Source organism: Oppia nitens, unplaced genomic scaffold (assembly GCF_028296485.1).
Source record: "Oppia nitens isolate AA-2021 unplaced genomic scaffold, nextdenovo-longstitch-racon4-pilon3 scaffold1_pilon_pilon_pilon, whole genome shotgun sequence".
NCBI classification, from domain to species: Eukaryota; Metazoa; Arthropoda; class Arachnida; order Sarcoptiformes; family Oppiidae; genus Oppia; species Oppia nitens.
In genome coordinates this window covers 1406589-1434180 of record NW_026533199.1, presented here as the reverse complement: position 1 = coordinate 1434180, position 27592 = coordinate 1406589, and the positions used below count along the sequence as shown (strand labels likewise).

The 27592-nt window shown below is 25.1% G+C and overlaps 4 protein-coding genes across 4 annotated transcripts; 3 read left to right on the top strand and 1 right to left on the bottom strand.

The window, feature by feature from the left end:
- Positions 1 to 438: 438 nt before the first annotated feature.
- Positions 439 to 2125, bottom strand: LOC128952241 (uncharacterized). Its single transcript, XM_054297598.1, has one exon. The coding sequence runs from the start codon at positions 1977 to 1979 to the stop codon at positions 540 to 542; it is 1440 nt and encodes a 479-aa protein (XP_054153573.1). The 5' UTR covers positions 1980 to 2125; the 3' UTR covers positions 439 to 539.
- A 13325-nt stretch (positions 2126 to 15450) lies between these two features.
- Positions 15451 to 18231, top strand: LOC128952243 (protein NDRG3-like). Its single transcript, XM_054297600.1, has 2 exons — positions 15451 to 16114; positions 17381 to 18231. Exons 1-2 carry the CDS (start codon positions 15710 to 15712, stop codon positions 18188 to 18190), a joined length of 1215 nt encoding a protein of 404 aa, XP_054153575.1. The 5' UTR covers positions 15451 to 15709; the 3' UTR covers positions 18191 to 18231.
- A 2715-nt stretch (positions 18232 to 20946) lies between these two features.
- Positions 20947 to 22590, top strand: LOC128952242 (serine protease HTRA2, mitochondrial-like). Its single transcript, XM_054297599.1, has 5 exons — positions 20947 to 21571; positions 21654 to 21871; positions 21967 to 22004; positions 22081 to 22304; positions 22396 to 22590. The coding sequence occupies exons 1-5, from the start codon at positions 20976 to 20978 to the stop codon at positions 22577 to 22579; spliced, it is 1260 nt and encodes a 419-aa protein (XP_054153574.1). The 5' UTR covers positions 20947 to 20975; the 3' UTR covers positions 22580 to 22590.
- A 1999-nt stretch (positions 22591 to 24589) lies between these two features.
- Positions 24590 to 25810, top strand: LOC128952247 (uncharacterized). The gene is made up of 4 exons (XM_054297605.1): positions 24590 to 24714; positions 24788 to 24940; positions 25047 to 25181; positions 25268 to 25810. Exons 3-4 carry the CDS (start codon positions 25096 to 25098, stop codon positions 25755 to 25757), a joined length of 576 nt encoding a protein of 191 aa, XP_054153580.1. The 5' UTR covers positions 24590 to 24714; positions 24788 to 24940; positions 25047 to 25095; the 3' UTR covers positions 25758 to 25810.
- Positions 25811 to 27592: the final 1782 nt, after the last annotated feature.

Below are 27592 nucleotides of genomic sequence, written 5' to 3'. Positions count from 1 at the left end.
AAATTAATTTGAATGAATAAGACATGAAAAAACATTTAATATATTGATATATATTTTTTTGTTGAAAACAAATATATAATTATATATATACTATATATATATATTGTTAATGTATTCGTGATAAATGAAATGTTGTTGAAAAATAAAATCATAAAAAACAAAACATATTTTTACTTAAAAAAAACATATATACAGTATTCAATAGTTAATTATATATACAGTTTTTTTTTGTTTTTAATTTTTAAAAAAATATATATAATATCAAAACATAATATCACATGAAAAACAAAAAACAAACAAAAAATAATTATAAAATTTAAATTTACTGACACACAAAAAAAAATCGATAGACTATTATTATATTATAAATATTATTAGTAGTATTTTATATTATATAATATATTATCATATTTTTTTTGTATAGTTTTGTTTTGTCTGATGGAGGATAGATGACTGAAATAAAATGAATGATAGATAGATAGATATGAGTGATACATACATACATACACTAAAGTACAGTACATATGTATGGTATGACCTTATTTTTTGCCTACACCTGGATATTGTGATACCGACTTGACTTTGGCATCCTTACCGATAAGCTGTTTATAATAGCGATCGCCAATCGATTCGGTAGATTTAGATTTCTTGACGCCCGATGACTTGTCGGCCGACGACTGTTTGCCGGAACCGCCAGAATCTTTTGAGCCGCCGGCTGTCGACGGTTTACTACCTGTTTTCACGTGTAAGCCCTTGTATTGAGATATAGATTTGACTCTTTGGTTGCCTTTTGTCAACTGGTTATAGTAGTCGTGTTCGTCGCTCATATTGGTTCGGGTAGTATTCGGGTCGTCTATATTGGCTGCCTCTTTGATCTCTGCACCCGCACCGGCCTCTGGTCCTTTATGATCGCTACCGGTGGTCGGTTCGTTGAAAAAACCAAACAAAAAGCCCACTATCGACAGTATCGGTAGCCAAAATAGGCCGTAAACGACAATGGCCAGTCCGACGCCGATTAGCCAACAAGTTTTCGATGTAATCTGACGGGCTTCAGTGGAATGGCGATTTTGCAACGTCAAGAATAAGGAGGCGCCTCCGAATGCAATACCCGCTGCCATACACACCGATAGAAACCCGTATCGGATGCCGACCCAAACCATTGAACTTTTTGATCGATATAACAATCGTTTAATGAGATACCGGTAGACAACACACAGACATACAAACAATACTGTAGTACACAGACTGGCCAACAGTCCGGCAAACAGGGAGTCGACAAATTCGTTTCTATAGTCAGAGCACATGCCATCGATACAGGGTATGATAAAAATGGTCTGCAATAGGATGTAATTGATGGACACAAAGATCAACAGCATGTACTCCAAGGCGGTCATCGTCTGACCGGTGGTCAGTTCTGGTTCAATATCGCGCGGCTCGCGACTGGCCGCCGGATACTGTTGGACAGTATTGGACACCTTATCTTTTGATATATTATTGATGGCCTGTCCGACGTAGGCAATATTGGCCTCTCTACTGGCCAGATCTTGTATCTCGATAAAGCTGACATTAATACTGGCCTGGCCATTATGGTTGACCACTACGTGACGTATGTCCGATAACGGTTCCAATCGGTAGAGCAAGAATCGGCATTCCCGAAGTTGTGTTGAGTCCCGATGTTGGACACTTTGTTCCAGTTGTTTTGGTTGTATTCTAAGTACAACCACTGTCTTAGCACTGTCCAGAATGCCGACCGAAATGATCGTTTTGGATATTTGAAAGGCCGGCCTAAAGCTGCCGAATACGAACCGAATTACATAGCGATAGTTGGCCGTCGAGATCGTACATTTGTCGCACATTTTGTCCCAGTAGTCGATGCCCGGCGGGAACAGTAGATAGACTAACAGCACTAGTATAGCCATTGATAGCCATATGATACCGACGACAATGAATGCCAAATATGTCTCAACAAAATCAGACATCACAAGCGACACCACTCTGTGAACAACTGACACTATGGATCAGCTGTCTTAAGGGATCAGGTAATGAGGATATGCAGTTAACCACTTGTGATAATCAAATTATTAGATACAGTATAATTGTATGAATATTTTAAAGTCAAATAATAATATTTAAAAATTGTTTAGTTTTTGTTAATAATAATCGTTGTAATCAAAACGTTGAAAAAAATTATAGACAAAAACAAATTTATTTTAAATATTAATTTTATAATTAGTTAATAATACAGTAATAAATAATACTATAATAATAATAATAATAATGCAATTAATTTGAATTTGTGTTTTTTTGAATTTTTATTTATTTTTTCTCTCAATACAATTATTGTTAAATCTATATATAAATTGATTGACGCTAATCGCGTGCACACTTATTAATAAATATAAAAAATAATAATAATAAAACATAATTACTAATTAGTTATTAAAAATTATGATTGAGTTTTACTAAATTAACTATATTTTTTTTAATAAGCTATTTGCTAATAAATTCGTATATAATTTTTTTAGTCAAACTATTTATGATAATTAAATGTTAATATATAAAATGTTATATAGAAAAAAATAGTTTTTTTTAAGTATAATTTGTTTCACATAAAATTTCTATTTATTATTATATCGTTAAATCATTTTTAATTAATTATAATAAAATTGATTTTTAAACTAGTTTTTTCAAAAAAAATCATAATTACCTTATTTTATACTATAAATGGCATATCTTATGCATTAAAAATCTATTTGCATATAACTATAAACTATTATACATTATTATTTAAATTAAGTACATATAATACATATAAATTTATGTAAGTAACTGTATTATACAGTATAGTATATAAAACAAAAAATATTATAAAATAATAATTAGTTAACATTTTATATTAATATTATTTAAAAATACTGTATAATTAATATGGGATTTTAAAGTTTACTTTATATGTTTAAGAAATTTTTTATTATTATTAGTATTATTATTATACAATATATTCTTTGCAATTTACAATTTACTTATCATATGTGGTTTAGAGCAATGTTTAAATTATAATTAAAAATTTATAATTACTTTAAAAACATAAGATTGAAAGATTTTTTTTAAATAAATTAAATTGCTTTAAATATCAAATCATTAATTTATATATAAAGTTATTGTTTAATACATAGAATATAATATACAGTATATAACAGTATTATATATAATACAATATCATTTTATACATTAAGGAAAAAAAGTTATTAAGATTTTATGTAAATTATTTGCACAGTTGTCATCACACACACACATACACACACACTAAATAATATATATATAATAAAAGAGATAATTGTAGAAAAAGACATTATTATTATTTTTTGGTTATATAATACATAACATACAGCCTATGGGTTATATAAAATAAAATTTTAAAAAATAGATAAGTACAGTACAAAATCAAATGTTGGGCCGATTGAATTATTCAATAATTTAAACAGTATTTCATTCATTCAATTATTAAATGATAATCAAAAACTTTGGGGAGAAATATATATATATATAAAGAGATATATTTAATAATAATAATAAAAAAGAAAAGAAACTTAACATTTGTATCGACGATAAAAATAAGTTTTTTTTGTGTGTAATACTGATTGTACAACACATTTGGCAAACAATAGTTTATATGCACACAATGTGTTTGGAGTTTAGCTTTTAAATATTAATATGAATTTTCAACCCAAAAAAAATTTAATGTTATATATAATGTATATAAAGACATTGATTGCAAATGCAAGTGAAAAGCTAATAGTGTGTGTGTGTGTGTGTGTGTGTGTGTGTTTGTGTGTGTGTATATATATACTATAGTCAAAAAAGTATTGTATTAGTCAATGGTATCTCACAATTGATTATAGAGTAGTAGTTTATATATGCATTGAATTGGCGAGTAATTTAATGCATGAAAAATACTTTATATATAAATATAATTCCCAATCATAGACATCACATACACATCACGTCTTTCAAAACTTATATACTTTATATATACAGTATATTTGTATATACTATGTATGAACTAAAAACTCCCCCGAAATGGCTTCGGGCATATTAGAGACTTTGCTATAAGATTGACAAAATACATAGGAACGGGTCATTAAGGGATGCCATTCCCAGCAAACAGTGTGATCTCTCTCTCTCTCTCTCTCTCTCTCTCTCTCTCTCTCTCTCTCTCTCTTTCTCTATCCTCATCATCTCTAACTGCATCTGCAAATTGTGTCGACGCTCACTATAGTATGTGTTTGCCATTGTATAACATGAGGAAAGTGCATACATAAGCCATTCAATTTGCAACATAGAGAGAGAGAGAGAGAGAGAGAGAGAGAGAGAGAGAGAGAGAGAGAGAGCAGTACTATAAATTTATATAATTTTTTCTAGTTATATATAGTATATTTTTTATAAATAATGTATAATAAATTTACAATACTATTTGTATAGCTTGGTTAGTCACATATATACACACAAACACACAAATATCATTTTATAAAAGCATATCATATATGTATTTTTATTTTTTTAAAACTATAATAACTACTGTAGAGTACAGCATCTATATATATATATATATATATATATATATACTGTATATATATACGGTATATAGTGTTGTGAATAGTAATTGCAATGTTATACAGTACTAAAATATATTGGGTATATTTATCACCATAAATATTATAATACCAATCAGTTTTTAGGTAATTGAGTTGAATATTTAGGCAATATATATAAATTTATTATATAAGTAACTACTGTACTATATATAAGTTATATGATTATTAGTTACAATCACAGATGGACTATTAGTTACCATTGAATAATATTATATATTATTAATATTACTTATAAATTAATGCATAGACACCAATCATCTGTATATAAATTATATATATATGCATGAATTGGACACCAATTTATGGACCCCTATAACCATACCACTAATATTAATAATAATAATAATAATATTTTCATGTTTAATATCTAACACACTTGTAACACATGTTCACTATACAGTACAGTATTATTATACATGTATTTATAATATAATTTTCTATCATTTATTTGGTAAATGATATAATTTGAAATAGATTTCTATTTATTTATTTTGCTGAAGCAATAAAAAAAATATTAAAAATAATTTTCAAAAAAAAAACAGTATATTAGACTCAATGGCAATAAAAATTACTGAATATAAAAAATATAAATATAGTTAATATTTATTATTATTATTATTAAAATAAATTTATAAATAATAATTTTTTTGTTAAGTATGCAAATCATGAAATTTGGTTACTGTGTGAATCATTTATCTGATGAATAAAACATTTATTTATAAATAACAAAAATATTTGTTAGTTTTTTATAAAATTTTAAAAAATTATATTAGTGATGTTTTTATCAAAACATTTTAATATTTTATTTATAAAACAAATTGTATATTTGGGGGGTAGGGGGTATCACTTGCCAAACATATTTATATGAATATATGGTGTTAATAAATAAATATAAATATAATTTATTATAACTATATAAATAGAAAACAATTTTATACTAAATAATATTAAAGCATTATATAAATATGATATTATATATTTATTATTAAACATTTTTTTAAAACTAATGATCAATAAAATTATCATAATTTTTTGTTGGAAATATTTATATATATATATCTATATATAATACACAGTATATATATAATATGCGACAGTACTATGCATTTATGGGACACGACTTTTCTGATGTTTTCACGAACCTATTTAGTCAACAAAAAAATAACATTATATATAATAATATTTATAAATATAAATATTTTCTCTCAGATATAAACTAATATATAATATATATAAGTATTTGCTATTTGGCATCACTTTCTAAATAAATAAATACCAACAACAACAACAAATATTGTAATATATTTATTATTATAAATATATATATAATATACAGTATATGTATAGACAATAAACATATCATAAATATTATTGCCATAAAATTTACATTAAATATAATATTTTTGATCACGATAATACTGTACAACAACAATAATAAAATTTATTTATAAATATATTTAAGATAAAAAAAATTATTTATATATTATATATTAATAAATCAAATATAGTATGTATCAATTTATTTTAATATATAATACATGCAAATAGTTTAGAGAGATAAACAAATCAAATGCAATCAATTGGCTTATTATAAATAAAATTGTAGCAATTTTTTTATATAATGGTTACATCTATGAGATGATAACCTTCTAAACATCCCTCTCTCTCTCTCTCTCTCTCTCTCTCTCTCTCTCTCTCTCTCTCTGTAATATAAAATCAGTGGCAATGATTATAATCAAAAAATCGTGATAAACAACACCTTTTGCTGTGAGTTTTTCTCTTAAATTTATATATACAGTATATATATATATATATATAAAATATATACTGTATTTTTCTCAGATTAAAATCATATGTATCTACAGTATGTGTAATTGTGTGTGAATATTATATAATATAATAATTATTAGTATTTTTTTTGAAAAATAAATTATCCGCCAAAAAAAAATTAATGCATATTTAATTAAAACCTCAACCGTATCGGTGTGTGTGTGTGTGTGTGTGTGTGTGTGTATGTATGTCTTCAATAGTTAGCATAAATATTAGTTATGTTAGTTTGTTTTATGAACCCTCCTAACCCCTCTATAACCCCTTTTCTAACATTTAGTGTTAACTCTTTATGTTTGTCTATATTTATATATAAATTTATACTGTATTTTCTTATACAGCTAATTAGTTTTTCAATTCATTAGAAAATTGGCGTTATAATTATTATAAACACACACACACTTAAACAACAAATTTTTAATTATAATTTTTGAACTATTCATTTATTATATATAAAAAAAATTAAGTCAATTGTATAACTAATTATCTTATAGTAATAATAATAGTAGTAGTATTTTTCAAATATTTAATATATGTACGATATCCTATATGTTGTTTTAATAATAATATTGTTGTTTTGATAATATTCTAGTTTATTATAATATCAGTATATACTGTATATAATAAACTATACAATATGTATATTGATTAATATAATTAAAAAATATATATTTACGTCAATCTTTTTCCAATATCATATGATCGGACACAAAAAAAAATATTTATTAATTTGAAAACTACTATAAAATATATATTAATATTTATAATATGAAAAAATAATTTATTAATAATTTGTCTCTCTCTCTCTCTTATTTTTTCTTAATTAAACTTTGTGTGAGAAAAATTGTTAACCCTTTTTTTTAATGATAGTTAGTTATGATCAATATATTTTAAAGCTCAGCAAAAAATATCTATACAATTAATTATGTTTTATTTTGTGTACAGAGAAAAATATTTTTTAAAAGCAAAATATGTGTTTTAATTAACACAATATCATTATTAGATAATCATTATTATTTTATAGATAGGATAGGATATACTGTATATATATAAATTTATATATATTAATAACATCAGATTCTTTATTTTACTATATAATAATCTATTATTTTCATATTATTTTTGCCTAAAACTATACAAATTAATAAATAAAAAACTTTTTTGTGTGTTCATACATTCAATTTTAAGCAAAATTTTATAATAATTATTTTAGTTATTATTATTATTAATTTTTTTTATTAATCAATAAATAATTTTTAATAAATCAAATTGTGCCATAAACATAAAACTGTCTATTATTATGCAAAATGCACATAAATTTTTATTGTATAATATATTCTGTATTTATAATAATATTAATAATAATAATAATAAATTAATAATAAAAAAAACTTTACTAATAATATAAGCTTAACATGTAATTTTCAAATTTATAATTTTTTAATAAATTTTAGTAAGAAAAAATGCCAATTATGTATTGAATGTATTAAAATATTTTTGTTTGTTAAAAAATTTATTTCAATTTTAATCAAATTCATGTCACATAGACTATGACTATTGCAATATTTTATTTAATATTTTAGCAATTTATCAATAATTTTATATACATATATTGTATTATTAACTATATATATATATATATATATAACTTATATCATATTACTTATATCATATTACTTATATCCAATTTATTTATTAGCAATATAAGTTTATTTTAATTAAAAAGTAATTAATGTAATAGTGTAATAATTTATATTTATTATATAAGTTAATATACTGTGTATACAAGTTTATAAATAGATATTTATATATTTTATATATCATATTATATGATTCATATACCAAAATAAAAATACATAAAACTTTTTTGTGTCTATATATTACTTAAATTATTTATTTATTTATTTAGACTAAAATATACTGTATTAATGGCATAGACTTATGAAAACTATTTTTAGATACATATATAATTTATAAATATTATACCTATATATATATATATATATATATATATATATATATATATAAACAGTATATTTAAGTTATATATAAATTAGTAATTGATGTATATCTAATCAATAGTATTGCTAATTTATTAAAACTTTAATTGCTATTAAAGGAATTTAATATAGATTTGTATTGGAAAATAGTATTATTACTATTATATATTTTTTAATTATTATTATCAATCGTATATATATATATATATATATAGAAGCCATAAAAATTATTATTAATTGCTTATTTAATAACTCATAAATAATCAGAAAAATTGATTTAAAATGGAAATCAATTGCAACTTTAAATAACTGTAGCAAAAAAAATGACTGAAGGGTTAGTTTTTATTGGGATCTCTCTCTCTCTCTCTCTCTCTCTCTCTCTCTCTCTCTCTCTCTCTCTCTGTATATATATTGATATATACTGTATATATTTGAAAATTATTGAGAAATAACAAAAAGAAAAAAAATGATTATTAAATGATTGAAGTATTTATTTTTTTTATTGTAATCTCTATAATATATAATAATAATGTTTATGTATTACTACTAAGTATTAATATGTATTAATATTGCTGGCCGTTAATGTGCTAAACTAAATCTTAAAAAACATTCAATCTTTAAGATACATAATATAAAATGTTATTTTTTTTGTTATTATTATTATTATTTATATTATTATTAATTGTGTTCATGTGTTGTTTATTCAATAGGGAAAACCATTAATGTATTTGTTTTATTACAAATACATATATTATCTATATCTATATAGTATATATAGTACTACATATAACTTAATATATAAAATTAAACTTTTTTAATTGTCAATTATATCAATGCCTACATATATTTATATTTATTTGTAAATATTATTTTATATTTATTATTATTTTATTTAAAAATTATAAATTAAGCAATTATCTATAATTATATTGAATACTTCTAAATTTTTTTTTAAAAAAAGATTAATTATTTTCTAGGAAATATATATATATTATATTCTATATATTTGTTTTAATTATTGACAATTTTATCATACCTTATGTACAAAATAAAAAATTATATCCTTTTGAAATAAATAATTTTCTTTATGTTTATTAACGTCATTAAAGAAATTTAATGTTTTCATATGAAATGACAAAACTCTACTACTATTACAACTACTACTACTACTACTACTACTACTACTACTACTACTACTACTACTACTACTACTACTGTATACTCCAAATAAAATGTTTTATATATAATTTGATATTTTTCTTAAAAAATAATTTATTTCATATATAAGAGATTTTTATGATAATTAATTGATACTTTAAATAATAACATAAAGTACAAACCAAATGGTATATATAGTTTTTTTTATTAATAATGGCTAAAAGGGCTTAATATATCTTTATGCTAATTTTATTTAATTGATTCAAATTAAGCTTAATATAAAATTTATTTTTTTATTGGTATTAATAATAATAATAATAATAATAACATTTATACTCTTTTTTATATTTATTGACTGTATATTATTATTATTATTACTGATAGTTTTATATGCATTTATGCTAATTTATAGTTTTGCATCTCTGGGACTTTATTTTTGTAAAAAATAATAATTTTCTTTATAATAAACATACAGTAATTTACTGAAAAATTTATATTTATATGTTTGGTTAATAAACTATGTTAATAACTGATGAAATAAAACCATAAAAAAATAATTGTGCAATATTTGAGATTTAGTTTTTATGTTAAACTTTTTTTTAGTACACACACACACAGAAAGAGAGAGAGAGAGAGAGAGAGAGAGAGAGAGAGATACATATTTTTGAAAAGTTATCGCATATATGTATATATAAATAGTTTGCAAGTGTTTGTAGACAACATATAATTAGCAAAATGATGTATTTCTTAATGGTTTTTAAGTACAGTATACATATACACACACAAAAAAGTGCCGATCCCTTAAAATACAACATACCTAACATACAATACTTGTACCTAATTTGGCCAACAAAAAAAACTTTAAAATTTTAATCATATAATAAAATACAATATAATTTTCAGTGCCCGTTTTTATTGTTGTTTATTTATATCTATCAATATATAATATAAGGGATAACTATACTGTATATACTGTTTATATGGGATAGTAATGATGGTTTTGACGGTAAACGCAAACTGTTTTTATGTATACCTGTATATAATAGTACTGATAATTATTATATATATATATAACTTAGTGGCACTTAATACAGTATATCCATTATGTGATATATAATCGGACGGTTGGTTTTTACTTACAAATTATGGTCATCCTCTAAGACAATTTATTTTGTTTTAATGAGAGACCTATCAATGGGAATGGGAGGGGGACTGAAGACACTAATCACTCAAATAACTACTATCCACCACAACTAACCGTCCAAAACCATTGGTCAACTATTAAATAAAAAATGTTGTTTTTTGAGAAAAATATTTTTTTAAAACTATTTTTTTAAGTCAAACATTTAGTTCTCATATATTTTATTACAGAAATTTCTCTCTCTCTCTCTCTCTCTCTCTCTCTCTCTCTCTCTCTCTCTCTCTCTCTTAATCACTCACTCAGTAAATATTAAAGTAAAACTCATAGTTAACGATAATATCATCAAAAAAAGCCCAGCCCTTAAAAAATAAGTTTTCTTTATTTTTTTTATTTATTAAAACCGTTTTATCTATATTATACACTACATTAATGTGTGTATGTGTGTGTGTGTCTAACAAAAAAAAACATTATATAATAATTTTATGTAATATCGGTATTTAATATTAAATTACAATTTATTGCCGAAAAGTTTGCGCAAACATATATTTTTATCAAAAGTTTTAATCGTTTAATATTTTTTTTTGGATACATTTACAATATATATTATATATTGATATGCGATCTATAAACAAATGGCTACTTAATAATAATAAAAAATAAACTATCTTTAAAAAAAATATTTATATATATATTGTGTGATACACATTAAAAACAAAAAATTGCCGAAAATATAATATAAACAGTATATTAAAACTATTATTATTAATACTACTACTACTACTACTAGATTTAATCATTATATAAATATTTTTAGAAATAATCTATAATAATAGTACAATAAATACTATAATATTAGTATAACAATTGATTTATTTGTTATTTTTTTTGTTTAGTAAATTTAATGCATAATCTATAAATTAACAAAAAATTAATGTTTTTATATCTATTTTTGATAGTCATTAATAAGCGCGGTCTACTATTATTTTTTAATATACTTGAATAACAGAATAAATTTCATATTATAATATTTTATATATATATATATTAAATGCTATAGGATTTTGGTTGGGTTTAATTTATTTCAAATAAAAGTTTATATTATTATTTTGTTTCAGAGAAAATAAAAACGTTTTGGCACATAAATCAAATAAATGTAAAACTATTATAAATTCAAATATTTTTTTGTTGGTAATTAAATAATTATACAATTTTTAAAACTGATTACTATATATATATATATATATATATATACAAATATTTTATATATCATATTATATATTATATACTACTGTTTTAAAACGTTATCACAAACATTTGAATTATTATTTTTCAAAATGTTAATTACTATAAATTATAGGCCAATTTACAGTTTAAATAGCTAGAAATTATCAAGGTGTTATAAATGTATGAATTTATATATACAGTATATATATATATATATATATATATATTGTTTTTTTAAACACACACACACACTTGTCATTTTATATCTATTGCATCAATGATTTGATATGATTGTACACTAATGACTAAACTTTCAAAAAATAATATAATGCTATTTATAAATCTATATAAAATTTATGTGATAAATGTGTTTAATTTAGCAAATTATAAATAATTTGATCGATAATTTTTTTTATATCAAACAAATTTATGCCATTTATTTATCATAAATTATTAAACTTAAAATTATTTTTTTATATAGATTATCAATGTATTGTATACTGTAGAATATACAGTATAATGTATTTATAGATATTTTTAGACATGATATTTATATTATATATATATTAAAAACTATTGTATAATTTTTAAATAACAATTTAGACTACAAAATGAAACATATATATATATATAATTTAAAATAATTGTTAATTTAATCTATCAGAAAAATCAGTATTTAAAAAATATCAAATAAATATTACATTTGATTTTTTATATTTATTTGAATTTAAAATTTTTTGACATTTGTTTGTTATTAAAGTACTTTAAGTATTATCTGAGTAAATGGTTTCAATAAATAATAAATATTGAATCGTATTTATTATTATTATTATTATTAAATATTAAATATTGACAAAAATATAAACATTTAGATTATATTTATAATCTACAATCAATTTCTTATAAATATTTTAATAGTATTTTTTCTTTAAAGAAAATAAAAATATATATATAAAATTCAAATTGAAAATTATAAGTAAACGTTTGATATTAAAATAAAATTTTTTAAAAATATTGTAATTATTGTATAATAAAACGATATTTATTTTATTTATCTTTATTTTGGTTGCCAATTGGATTATAGTCTATTAACCAAAAGTTTTTAATGATTATTTAATCTCATTTATATTCAGTTCAGACAAAATATCTAAAATAATTTTTTTTCGTTAATTTAAAATACTTAACTAAAAGAAAAAGAAAAAATATTATATATACTATAAAATATACTGTTTTATATATATATATATATATATTTATATAAATTATACATAAAATAATAATAATGTATACATATATATAAATTCTGTATATAGTTTATAGTAGTACTTAATAAAATAAATCCTTATTTTATATATATAAAAGTTTGCTAATTAATTATTTATTCAAATTTGATTGTATTTAATGATTGTAATGCTAATTATTTTTTACAGTTTACTTAATATACAATATATATAATTTATATTTATATATATATTAATGAATCTATTAGTTTGTGACAATTACGAGGCGCATTAATTAGCATGATAAAACATTAATTAGTAATAAAATAAAAAGATAAAATATGATAAAAATAACAAAATATATTTAGTGTATATTAACACTTACAATGTATTTATTAGTTAGTTATCATTATTTTTTTGTTGCTTAAAAAAAATTATACTATTAATAATGTAGTGTTAAAATAATTCTGTATAACCATATATATATACATTATGTTATATGTACTGTATATATACAGTATATATATATATATATATTATTATTATTATACTGTAGTACACTCACACTATAGGAGTAATTTTAAGCGCTTAAAGTCAATCGTGATTTTAAAACTATGTTTTTTTAATCATATGATTATTATTAGTATTAGTATAGTTTTTTCTCAGGAAAAAAATTATTATTTATTTAATATATATCGTAAAAACACGACTCTCTCTCTCTCTCTCTCTCTCTCTCTCTCTCTCTCTCAGTATTTTATTAATTAAAATTCATTCATTAATAAAATTAACAAAATCAATAATCCCGGTGCGAAAATAGTTGTAAATTAATGTTTGATTTTGTGTGTCTATTATTGAGTGTCAAAAATGAGATTATTTGTTGCAAAATAAAAATTATTTTTTTTTGCCCAATAATTAAGTATAATTGTAAAAATAAATTACAAAATGATGTGTTAATATCTTATCAGTTATATATATATATATATATATATATATATATATAATGTATTTTAATTGTAATTTGAAAATAATTTACAGTTTAATTACAATTAAACACATAAAAATTTAAACTATTTTTTTTTAAAAAAATTTAATTAAATATTTAACTTAAAAATAATTTTCTCAACAACTTATTTATAAATCATTGATACTCTACTTAAGATTACAATTAATAATAATAATAATAATTATTATTATTATTATAAATTAGTATAATAAAAAAAATAACATGATTTAATTTTTGTAAATAAATTTAGAATTTTATCAAAATAATTTTTTTTCAAAATTACACCATTTATTACAATAAAAATTTAATTAATTAGTTTTTTTTCTTTTATAATTATTTTAATTATCTGTATTATTATTTAATTAATCTTTAAATAGTTTTAATTAAATTTAATGCAAAAAAACATTTTCATTCAATATATATCTCCTATTCGTTGGGCTAACACTCTATTGTCGACACTTGTATGCCATCTATAGTCAGTGCAAACAAACACATAGTGTTTACACCAATTCTAACACAAATACTTAGAAAATAATAATTCTATTAATAATATGTGTGTGTAGTACTGATAGTCATATATAAAGTTGATAATACAATAGTCAAATCTTGTTTAATAATATAGTATTGTATATAAGGAATCGCTTTTAACTATTTTTTTTAAAAAAACTTATTTACACACATATATTGTATTAACACATTAGACAGATTTTAATTTAATTTAGTTAGTTTCATACAATATAATAGATTTATTTATATATATATATATATATATCTTATAAAAGTTATAATTTTAACATTTATTTTTTTGGAATTAATCTAAATTTTATTTGATTATTTAGAATATAGACTTTTTGTCGATGATTTTAAATGGAAAATTTTTTGATTGAAATTAAAATTAATTAAAAGTTAATTATTTTTATTAAATACTCTACAATTTTTTTTTAAAATTATTATTTTTAGTTAAATAATATACTTTGAATGAAACTTTATATTAATCTAATACAGTGTTGTGTGTGTGTGTGTGTGTGTGTGTGTGTGTGTGTGTGTGTGTGTGTGTGTGTGTGTGTGTGTGTGTGTGTGTGTGTGTGTGTGTATACTATATACACACACACACACACAACACTGTATTAGATTAATATAAAGTTTCATTCAAAGTATAACACTGTATAGACATATGTATGCGATGTATGACTATTCCCTATACAGTATATTATATAAGTAATGTATAAGTGTTATGCAGTGAACGCCATTTGCCAAACAAAAAACACAAACAAACAAAACATTGGTTTCCATTGCAATAGTAATAGCAATGAATTCAATATAAATGAATGGATTTAACCATCGATTGAATTGAAAGATAAAAACAAACAAAAGTATTGCTATTATTAGTATATTATCACCGGTTTTATCAAATTATAAGACATAAAGAAGAAGAAGAAGAAGATTAAGACTTTTTATTCAACAAAAAATAAATAAAAAAAATGGATTTATCGTCAATCGAGTTGACAAATGTCGAGTCTTCAGCACCGCTGATGCGATCGCTCAGCAAAAGCGAATCGCTGTTTACCGAAGAACGAGTGGACACCGAGTTTGGTCAGCTATGTGTTGCCCAACAGGGCGCCGACCCGAGCCTACAGAAGCCGATTATCCTAACCTATCACGACTTGGGTCTCAATAGTGTATCCAATTTTCAGGCCTTTTTCAACTACATCGACATTAAGCTATTGCTCCAGAGTTTCTGTGTCTATCATCTGAACGCTCCCGGTATGGAGGAATCGGCTCCACCGCTACCCGACAACTATGTCTATCCGACATTGGATCAGATGGCACAACAGGTTCACACTGTTTGCAAATACTACAACATCAAGTCGTTCATCGGTTTCGGTGTATGTGTTGTCTTAAATCATTATAATCTTTATCTGATTCATGTCTTATAATTATTATCTTTATATATATATGATAACTGATACCTAATCGCAAAGTGATGATCAATTGCAATGGTATTTGTTGTCAATTATCACTGAAAAACAAACACAAAGTTGTCTCAAATATTTAGTTATTTGTTTTTTTTGCTAATCTAATTGATACGTGTCGTTGAATAACAAATTATTTGTTGTTTTATTTTATTTGTTTGTCAAAAAAAACAAATATTTTTTTCAGATAATTATTGCAATAGAAATTAATGCATAGTTTTTTATATGTATTTTTTATTTTATTTATTTATTTATTTATTTGATTTGGTTTGTTGGCCATTGAATTGATTGGAAAAATTAATTTTAATGACACATACATTCAAAGAGAAAGAAAGAGAGAGAGAGAGAGAGAGAGAGAGTATTTAAAGTTTAGTTACTATTTATATATATATATATATATATATATATATATATATATAACAACAAAAAAATAATAAGTTATAATAAAATGCAAATGATTTTTGATGGCTAAAGATAGTAATTTTGAAAAGAGAGAAAAATATTATATATATATATATATAATTTATAAAATTATTTGATAACTAACTAGAGATATAGATATACAGTATATTTTATAAATATATATAAACTTTTTTTTATATAAAAATGATTGTCTCATTTGAATTGAAAATCAATTGAAGTCTCATTTCTCACATTTATTAGAAACTTGTTTTAATGTATATTTTTAAGCGTTAAACCCTATAATTAAAGCTAATATCATCTAAATATTTTGTGTTACATTAATAAATAAAATTTAAAAAACAGTGAATAAGAGAGAGAGAGAGAGAGAGACAACATTTTTCAATATTATTATTATTTATAAATTTATATATATATATGATATACTGTATAAATAATTTATTTTTATTATATAATTAGTGAATATAATGAGTCGATTAGTATTTCTATGTTGAAACATAGCATTAAAATATTTATTATAATTTATAATATAAAAAAATAAATAAACTATACTTTATGTTACAGTATTTTTTTTAAATTGGCATGAATTTAGTGTTAAAACATTTTGTTTGTTACTGTTTTATATACATTAGTTATACAGTACATACAAGTAGTCTATATAATTAAAAAACAAAAGTATTGCAATAATAATAATTAAGATTTATTGCAAAAATGTTTTATATAATAATTAAATAATTTACAAATTGCACCGTCATTTAGGTTGGCGCCGGCGCTAACATACTGTGCCGCTATGCACTGACCAACCCGGACAAAGTGGACGGTCTGTTTCTGATAAACCCGACATCGACGGCCTCGGGTTGGACTGAATGGCTGTACCAGAAGGTCAACATCTATTATTTGGGCTCATTTTCGCCTCCATCGGCGGCCGCCGACACCAACGGTTCGCAATTCCCGTCGTGGACACAAAACTACCTCATGTGGCATCACTTCGGCAAACTAACCGAAGACCGAAATCGTGATCTGGTCGAAACCTATCGCAAATATTTTACCGGCAAATCGATGAACGCACGCAATCTATCGCTGTTTACCGATTCGTATATCAAACGAACCGATTTGAATATAACGCGCGGCGGCGACAAAAACGATCAGTTCAAGTGTTCAGTACTCGTTCTATGCGGTTGTCTATCGCCGCACGTGGACGACACGGTTACTATGAACTCGCGTCTCGATCCGGCCAACTCAACCTGGATGAAACTATCTGACTGTGCAATGGTTCTCGAGGAACAACCGGCTAAAGTATCCGAAGCGTTTCGTTTGTTTCTCCAGGGTTTGGGCTACGCCCTGACCGCCTACGAACGTCGCCGATCATCTCTGCGCAAAATGAGTACATCAAGCGGTGATGCCATCAATGGCAACAACAATCCAGTCATCAATGGATTCCAACTGAACGGTGACGACACTAGTAGTCGTAAAAACTCGATCGACGAAGAGGTCGGTAACGATGATGATGGCAATGATGGCAAACCCATACACATTGTCGAGAATCCAATAGTAGAGGCTTCTTGTTAGGTGTCGTTCCCCTCTCATCCAATCCACTCAACCCCTACTGACAGTCTAAACAAATTCTTTTAATGTCTTTTTTTTATTAGTAATTTGTTTCAACATTTTTTAACGATTTATTTTAATTAGTATATAAACTACTGTTTGGTTAATCTCAAAAAAATACAATACCAATGATTTTATATATATATATATATTTATTATCTTAGCGATCGATTTTAGCAGTTTAATACTGTAAGTGTGTGTATACCCATACATATTCATATATGTGGTATCTATTTATTTTATTTATAAACTATTTTTTTGATTTATCTTAATATTTTATTTATTGGTGAATTTAATGGTAATTTTAAATTTTTAAATATTATTACTAATAATATCTATAGATTAATAGTAGTAGTAGTAGTTTTTATTAAGTAGTATTTGATACCATTTGTGGTATACTTAACGTCAATGAGAAACAGATTGAGATAAAACAAAAATGATTTATTTAGTATCAATAGTCAAATATACAGTATATATACTTACGGTATATATATTACCGTAATGACTGTATATTAACCCTATAATTACAGTTTATTTATACAACAACAAAAATTTCGGTGCAGTTTTTTTTAAATTAAATATTTTATATATATTAATATTTAATATATTTTTATCTGATTTTTAATTTATATTTTACAAGACATCGATAAATGAGAGATAAATAGATTGATAGATATATTTCGTATATAAAGTGAGAGATAGTTAGTTAGAGAGAGAAACAGAGAGATATTTGTATTGAAAAAAAGTTTGTAATTTTATAATATAAAAGATTTTTTATATTTATTTATTTTTAAGAGAAAAAAAAATTGGAAATGCATTTTGGATACAAACAGATATGTAATTGAAATATGAATTGCATTTTTTTTGGTACAAAACTTTATATTTACATATATTTTTTATGGTAATTAATATTAATTTTTAAAAATCGGTGTCTTTTACTCTACATTTTGAATAACTAGTCTCGAAAGCAACAAAAAAAAACAATGTTTTTTTAAATTTATTTATTTATTATTATTAATTAATTAAATTATTAATAATAATAATAATTATTGCCAATACTTAATGACATTATATATGCATTTTATGATTTTAAACTATAGTATATTATCCTCATTTATTTATTGTACTAATTTTTTAGGCAATTTTTTTCTTTATATATATATATATATATATTATATTATATATATATTGTTGCTTTTTAAAAAATATTTATATATTTATTAGAGTACAATATATTGTGCACATATTTGTATGTTTTATGAGCACAAAAAACATGAATTTTAATTATATAATATTGACATTATTATTATTATTATTAAACAAGAGTGTAACCCAATTATTTGATGCAATAAAACAATAAATAAATTATAAAAATATATATCAAAATTTATTCGCATTTTTATTAAATGAAAGTTATTATTTTATTAGTTATTTACTTAAGGATATTATGTTATATTTATATAATAATTTATATATTAAAAAAATAAATTATATGAGTTGATAATAGTTGTGTAATAATATAGTTTTTTTAAGCATTTTTTTAGTTTTGAAACACTTAATACTCTTGATAATTGAGCAAAAAATATTGTAAAAAAATATCGATAATTTTTTTTAAAAAGACTAGATTTTAAAGATATTTACACATAAAAAAATTAGGGTAAAAAATTAATATACATTAGAAATAAAATTAACAAACAAAATGTAATTTTTTAGGTATCATTTTAAAAAAATATTTAATTTGTATTTTAATTGACAATCCAATACACAAATCAAACATTTGTTATATACAGTATATATAACTAATAATAATAATAAGCAAAACAATTAATTGATTGATATTTTTATTTTTTTTTTGATGAATGAAATGAAATGAAATTTTAAGTTTTGCTTTTTAAATATCTGGAACTTCTTTAGACACAAACAACAAAAAACATATCTTCAGATATCATCAATTCTGCCATAACTTCTTTGACTCTCTTGTTTTTGTTTTCTTTGGTTACATCTTTGCCTTTGATTGCGGTCGTATTGGTGCAGGAGGTGGTGGTGGGGGTCTCGTCCGACCTGATCCCGGGGACGGCGGCGGATTACCACCTGAAGAACCGCCGCCGCCGCTGCCGCCTGAGTAGCCGCCGCCGCCAGAAGTGGAACCGAAGACCTGTTGGGCAATATTCTGGACGACCTTCCACTGACCGGTCTGTTTGAGATACGGTTCAGAATAGCGGAAACCTTCGAGCACTACGAGCAGTGACCACAAGACAAGCATAACAACCAATTTGAAGATAAAGAAATAGCGTTTATAGCCGTAGAAGAACCAACGGAATAGACAGATGACCACAAACTGCATATCGTTAACAATGGAATTGATAACGAAATGCTCTTCCAAGTGATGACTTTTGACATAGTCTTTGACTTTGTCGACTGCCTTCTGGACGTGTTCCATGTCTTCAGATGATTATGGCTTTGTATGTGTGTCTGAAAGTATAGGTCTTGTCTGATGGTCTGAATCTGAGACTCACTTTTCTAAGAGTTTTTTTGTTGTTGTTATTAACTGATCGGTTAAATTAAGAAATTTGAATTTTATTATTACATATAATTTATTTATTTAGGATATCGCGAGATATATAATATATATAGTTTTTTTTAAATAACTTATTAATAATAAGTTATTATAGATTGTATGATATAGTGATTTATTTGAATTATTGTTTTTTTTTGAAATTGTATTTTTATTGGACAGTTGATCAAAATAATGGTATTACTTAAAAAAATTATTAGCCGATTATTGATGACCATCACTTGGTGTCCATTGAATTTACAACAAAATTATAATCGATATCACTATCGACATCGACAACAGTCGTTAAGCAATAGTTGTCCGCTAAAGTCATTAATACATTCATTAGGACGACATGTTTACCTGCTGTCCAGCGATGATTTTGATGATGATGACGTGGATGATGATGATAGTCAGTTAACCATTGAAGACATTGCTGACCTAACCTGGTCTAAAGTGGTATCTGTTTGGCCATCTTTTTACAACAAGATGACTGGTGTGGGCACCGGCTGTATAATAGATATGAACTATCGGTTTGTTGTGACCAACTGTCACGTATGTGAAGATCTCCGGGATGTTAGGATCTGTTATCATCTGTTTGGTGATACTGAACTCTGGTGCGAATCGGCTCGTATACTATACGTTGAACCGCAATACGATTTGTCATTATTGTTGGTCAATCGTACCGACAGTGACCACAATTTTACCGAACAGTTTGACTTATCAGACACCGCTGGGACACTACCTACAGCCGAATTTGGCCAACAGGTTGTCTGTATGGGATATCCTGAGTATAACTTTGATTGTTTGATTGTTATGTTAGGTTTTATACAATAGTTTTATCTCTTTTTTATATATAATTTGTCGATCAAGTTCTGTGCCCATGACTACAGTCGGTTGGGTCTGTTGTCCACTGAGTCTACAGATAACTGGACGCGAATCGGACAATCCATTTGTACAGCACACCAGTGTTACCAAAGGGGGCTTCTCCGGCGGTCCACTGGTCGATGAATTGGGCGATTTGGTTGGCGTACATCACAGTGGACTGGCATCTGGTTTCCGATTTGCCACTCCTTATAATGTATTGAAAGGTTAGGTATTATTTTAATTTAAATATGAATTGAATTGATAAAACTTAACTATTAATAGACTATTTTTTAACACTAATTTTTTTTACTTCATTTAGAGTTTTATCTAAGAGGTGCCAAGTTTTATGGGAAACAGGTATTAAATATTTTTTGTGAACAGTTAGCTATTATTTGTTTTTTTTTTAAAATACAGTATATGTTTGATTATATAGTTGAATAGAATCAATGAATTAAAATCAAACCATCAATTGATGGCTGACTTAACTGCTGAGCACCGGTATGTCGATCGGACACTATTGGGTGTCGAAATTTGTTGGTTTAATTCATTATTCGATGAAGACTATAAAGAGTATGCCAACCGAGAGGGTCATCCATTCAATGACATAGCAATGGATGGTATACTTGTGTGGAGTATTTTCCGACCCAATCATACAAAGTTAGTCAACAACAACAACAACGACAACAAAATAAATCTAACTTTTTTAGAATTAATTAATTGATTTTTTTTATTTAAAAAAATATTTTAGTCGAGACCTACATGTGTTTGATGTTATCATTGGCATCGATGACCTACTAGTTGTATCCATACATGACTTAAGCCAAGCGCTGACCACCAATAGTACCATTAAGTTGTCGATTATCAGGGATGGTATGGATGAAGATATTTCTGTAACCACAGAACAAATGCGTGGCTTATATAGTATTCAATGAATTTATTTTAATGAGAGATTTGTTTGTTGAGATAATTATCGATAATATAACTTATATATAATATTTTGTTTATAAAAAACCAAAACATAACTATTATAAAAATATAATATAATATAAAATATAAAGAATATATATATAATATATTTAATTTCGGTTTTTTCTCCAATTAATTATTTTAATAAATTTCACACAAAAATACTCTAAAAATAATTAGCTAATTGAATTGAAAAATATTCAAACAATTATTATTAATTAATTTACTAAATTTTTGATCACAAATTTATTAATTTTCAAATAATTAAATTTTCTGTACAATACTTATTATATGCAAAATTCGTTTTATAATAATTACAGTATTATTCAATTAATTTAATTAATTTGAATTCAAATTTGATTGTAATGTCAGTTAAACAAAACAAAACAGAAAAATCGTTAATTAATTTTCAAAAAACAAAAAATTATATTCATTTGTTTCTCACATATTTTGGTCTCTAATTGTATGTTTTAATTCAGTTATTTGAAGACATTATTATTATTTTATTTTTTGATTGATTGATTGATTTAACACGTTTGAGATAAATGATGAATAGCCAAGAATTTATTATATATCTTTTGGCATTTTTATCATTGGTTGTGCTTATTATCATATGTACGGCTTGTATAGCAATTAAATTCTTCAGACGTGAACTACTGGAACTGTTTGGTGATGTTTGCTGTTGTTTGAAACGTCCAACTGATGACAGCTATAACAGCCATAACACCTATAGAAGAAGTAATATTACAGATATTGAGGCAAATAGACAGCGACAGCAACAACACCGACGACAACAACTACAAGCAAATAATGACAATAACAGACATAACCAGAAGCGTCCGCCGCCGCCGCCGCCAGAAGATCCGCAAACGTTAAGAGAGTATATGGAAAAATACAATAAGAAGAAACCGATTAGCGAAATGAAAAAAGATCTGAAAGACAAACAAAAGAAGAAACAACAACAACCGAAGGCACAGACAATAATACCAACAAAAAAAGCGGTGACACCTAAACATCAGCAGCCAAATAGGTCTGCAACAGCAGATGCGTCCACTCCTCCGGTGTCAGCAAAAAAACAACCGAAAAAGTCGGCTCAACCTCCGCGTGCAAAGGAGTTGTCGAAAAAGGTGTCAAAAACAAAGTCATTGAAAGTAAAATCTTCTGCAAAGTCGCCAGTGGCGGCAGTACCCGATGCGCCGGCGGACAATACGTATTTTTCTGGCCAACTCAAATATGGTCACGTCAAGTCGCTGGAAGCGTTGCAAACGGGTACCAAATTCGGACCATCGCTTGATCCCAAACAAAGTGATACCAATTTGGCCCCAAAGAAACAGCTGACCGAAGAGTTTGTCCCCGGAGTTGGACTCGCGAGTACTATACCGTCGCCGTCCAGAATTGATTAATATATATATATATATATTTATCGATATTTATTTATTATATTTAATTAATTTTTTTTAAAAAAAGTTATTAATTACAAATCTATAATTTATATTATTATTTTTATTATATATTTTATTAATTTTATATTGCAAATGAGTTTCATATACATGTATAATATATTATAGTATAAATTGTGTTATTATTTTCTATTTTGTTTGTTTATTATAATAAATTTAAATATAAACTTATTCAGTTTAATTCATAAATTAAAATAATTTATATAAATGATTGAAATAAATAGTTTTTAAAAAAATATTTGATATTTAAATAAATGTTAAGTTTCAATGTTTTTTTTTTTAAATTATTTATAGTTGAAATTAAAATACAATTATATGTGTTAGTCATTGTAAATAAAATATAACATTTAAGTTTTAAAAATAGTAAATATTATTATTATTACAAATATTAATAATAATTGATAATTTTTAGCATAATATTAATATTCAATATAAGTTATAATCTCCTAATTTATTTCATTGATTAAAAAGTTTTCACATTTTAATATAAGTATCAYWTTTTATTTTGTCAAATACTTTAGTTTTATTTTTACATTTATTTCTCTTATTTTATTAAATAAATTCTTTAGTTTTATACTTATAATTATAATATCAATTGTATTGACAATAATCTGTCACCGAATCCGTACATCAAGAAGAAGGTAATTACCGAAACAAACAAACGGACAGACAGACAGAATCCGGTTATTTTTTTGTCCACACATTTGATGATAGCTTTCGGCTGCTTTTCGTCGCCGCCGCTSTCCAGACGCGTAAGGTTGGCCAGTATTTACCGCGCGAAAAGATCCACCATAGTAACCGCGAACGGCAACGAGATATTGACCAGTTGGCCGATACGAAAGCGCGGACGGACACACCGTTTTACTTGTAAGATATATCTACATATAACTACTACAAGAATCATAAGTAAGAGATATTATATAATATGATTTTTTTTATTGTTTGATGGCTTGGTTACCGATGTTTGGTATAGATATTGCCGACAATATCCGCCGCTAACATTGTTTCAGAGTTGGCAACTGATGATAGCAATCACTGGTGCCATCAATCCCAGGGAACCACCAATTGATTTGACCAGTATTTGCAATACAAACGGTCGGTTGGGTGGGTCTGTACAGCTAACTGGACGCGTCTAATAATGTCTTCACTTAACAGCAATWRTCTAATGTTTGATTGCAATGTCTGTCACATTAGGTCTGAATATTTAATTGATATCTCTATCGATGACAATCGTTGTCCTCAATGCAACTCACAAGTGGTCGTGAAAACCAATGGTTACAACACACCGCCGAGTAATAATAATAATAATAATCTCATGAAATTCAGTGACCAATCGGCTGAAAAAGTGGTCAACAACAAGACGCCAATCAGAATGTGTTGTATATGTTTGGATGAATCGGTCGGTGCCATCAAACAACTTAATTGTGGCCACAGTTTTCATAACAAATGTATTAATAGATGGTTTGCAACAAAACATAATACATGTCCGATATGTCGTCAAACAACGGTTGTCTCTCCTATACCATCATCAACAACAAGACTGAATTTATTTGTAGGCTCATTGAATCAAGCAATACATGCCTTACCGGTCAATCGGGTGCGCGAGGAAAATGGTCGGGCTACATATACAGTCAATGATCAGGGCTATTTTGTTATCGTCTCATTTAATCATAATCAAAATTAATCATCTTTTAAATAATTTTTTTTAAATTATTAATCATTATTATCAATATAATGATTTTCTTTAAATTTTAATTGTTATGCATTGTATATAAAGTTTTTTTTTCTATTACCCTCAGTAATCATTATATTAGTTATGTATTAAATTTTATACTGTATTAATAATTATTATTATTACCATTTAAATATCTTTTATTTTAATTTTATCTTTTATTTTAATTTTATTTTATCTTTTATTTTATCTTAAATACCTTATTATCATTTTTTATCAATTTTATAGTATCATATTTATAAAAAAAAATGAAAAATCATATATAAAATAATAATTGTTTTCATCAATAAATTTATTTGTATTATTTAAATATTACAACTATTAATATGTGATGAATCACTAATTAATACCATTAATTAATAATTATTTATATTATAACTTATATTTATTCTATTTAATATTATATTCAATGTATTTGTATACAATCAATATTCAATGTAAAGGACTGACTCTCTATATAGCATTGCTATATAGTATTATATAGCAAAGCATTAGTCTTCCCGTTACCCATAGCAACTCATCCAGAGCATCACTTAGTAAATAGAAAACACTATTTATTCAACTATTGATTAACATTACCTCACTGGCTTAGTGGTTAGCGTTTCACATAGTGAAGCATAATACCCGAGTTCGCGTCTCCCTTGAGTTTAGAATTTTAAACTAATTTATTTAAAATAAATAAATTAGTAAATATGAAACAAATTATTATTTTTAGTCTTTTAAAATGTCCTCTTTAATACTTTTGAATCTTAGCTCAATAGCTCAACTAATTAAGAAGTTATTAATGTTTTCTTAACTTTTTGCTAAGTTTTAGTTTTACTTTTCTCTGATTGGTCTAAAGTTTATAGAGTAATAAATCACTTTCCAATTCACATACTATTACTTTCTGATTGGCTCATAACATAGAAAATAGGGGAAAAGTTAATTACCTTTCGAAAATTACCGTATAAAACAGTATATATTTTACTGACACTGCAATTGATTCCGACCCCCTCTGAAGCAGCCCCTCAGAACAATTATACCCGAACACCTATCTAATTAGTGGACTCCGCCGCTTGTATATAAGTAGCATACCATCAGTGGTATCTTCAGATGAGTTCTGGACTTCAGTTAGGAATTAAGAACCTAATTAGGTAGTGAGTCTGCTACCGGCTGAAGTCACTCCACCCCTCTAGCTCCCCTATGGCTCAGTATGCCGATACAGTATGTAGTACTGCCCCTCACGAGTAACACATAGTACATTAGTACTATGTAATGTACTCACAGAGGTATCAATAGTACACAATATACTGTAACACTAGACAGTCTATCCTATGTGCTGTTGACCGTGTCGGACCAACAGTAATCGGTACTCTGTATTTCCCATATAATAATAATAAAGTATTTATTACTATACATTGTGTGTGTTATTCTTTCATCGGACACTCATCGTATCGTTAGACGGCCTAACATCACCCATCTCTCGGAGTCAACTCTACATATTGGCTTCTAAACGGATCGATCATCTCAAGACCCGTCACATTTGGCGCAGTCGGCAGGATCTGCAACGGCAACATTAATCGCCCGCTACCGTCTAACATCTCAACACACCGTACTGTATGTAAAATATACTTTAACTTTTTCATCGACGATATTTCTCATACGGCTTTCAATTGGTGCCGTCATCGCCTGGAAATATTATTACCGTTAAAATACTTATAAAATTAAATAACTTAGAAATTTTTCATACCGAAAACATGCATACGGTTTTCGCATAGTGCCGCTACCGCTTATATATATTTCGCGTC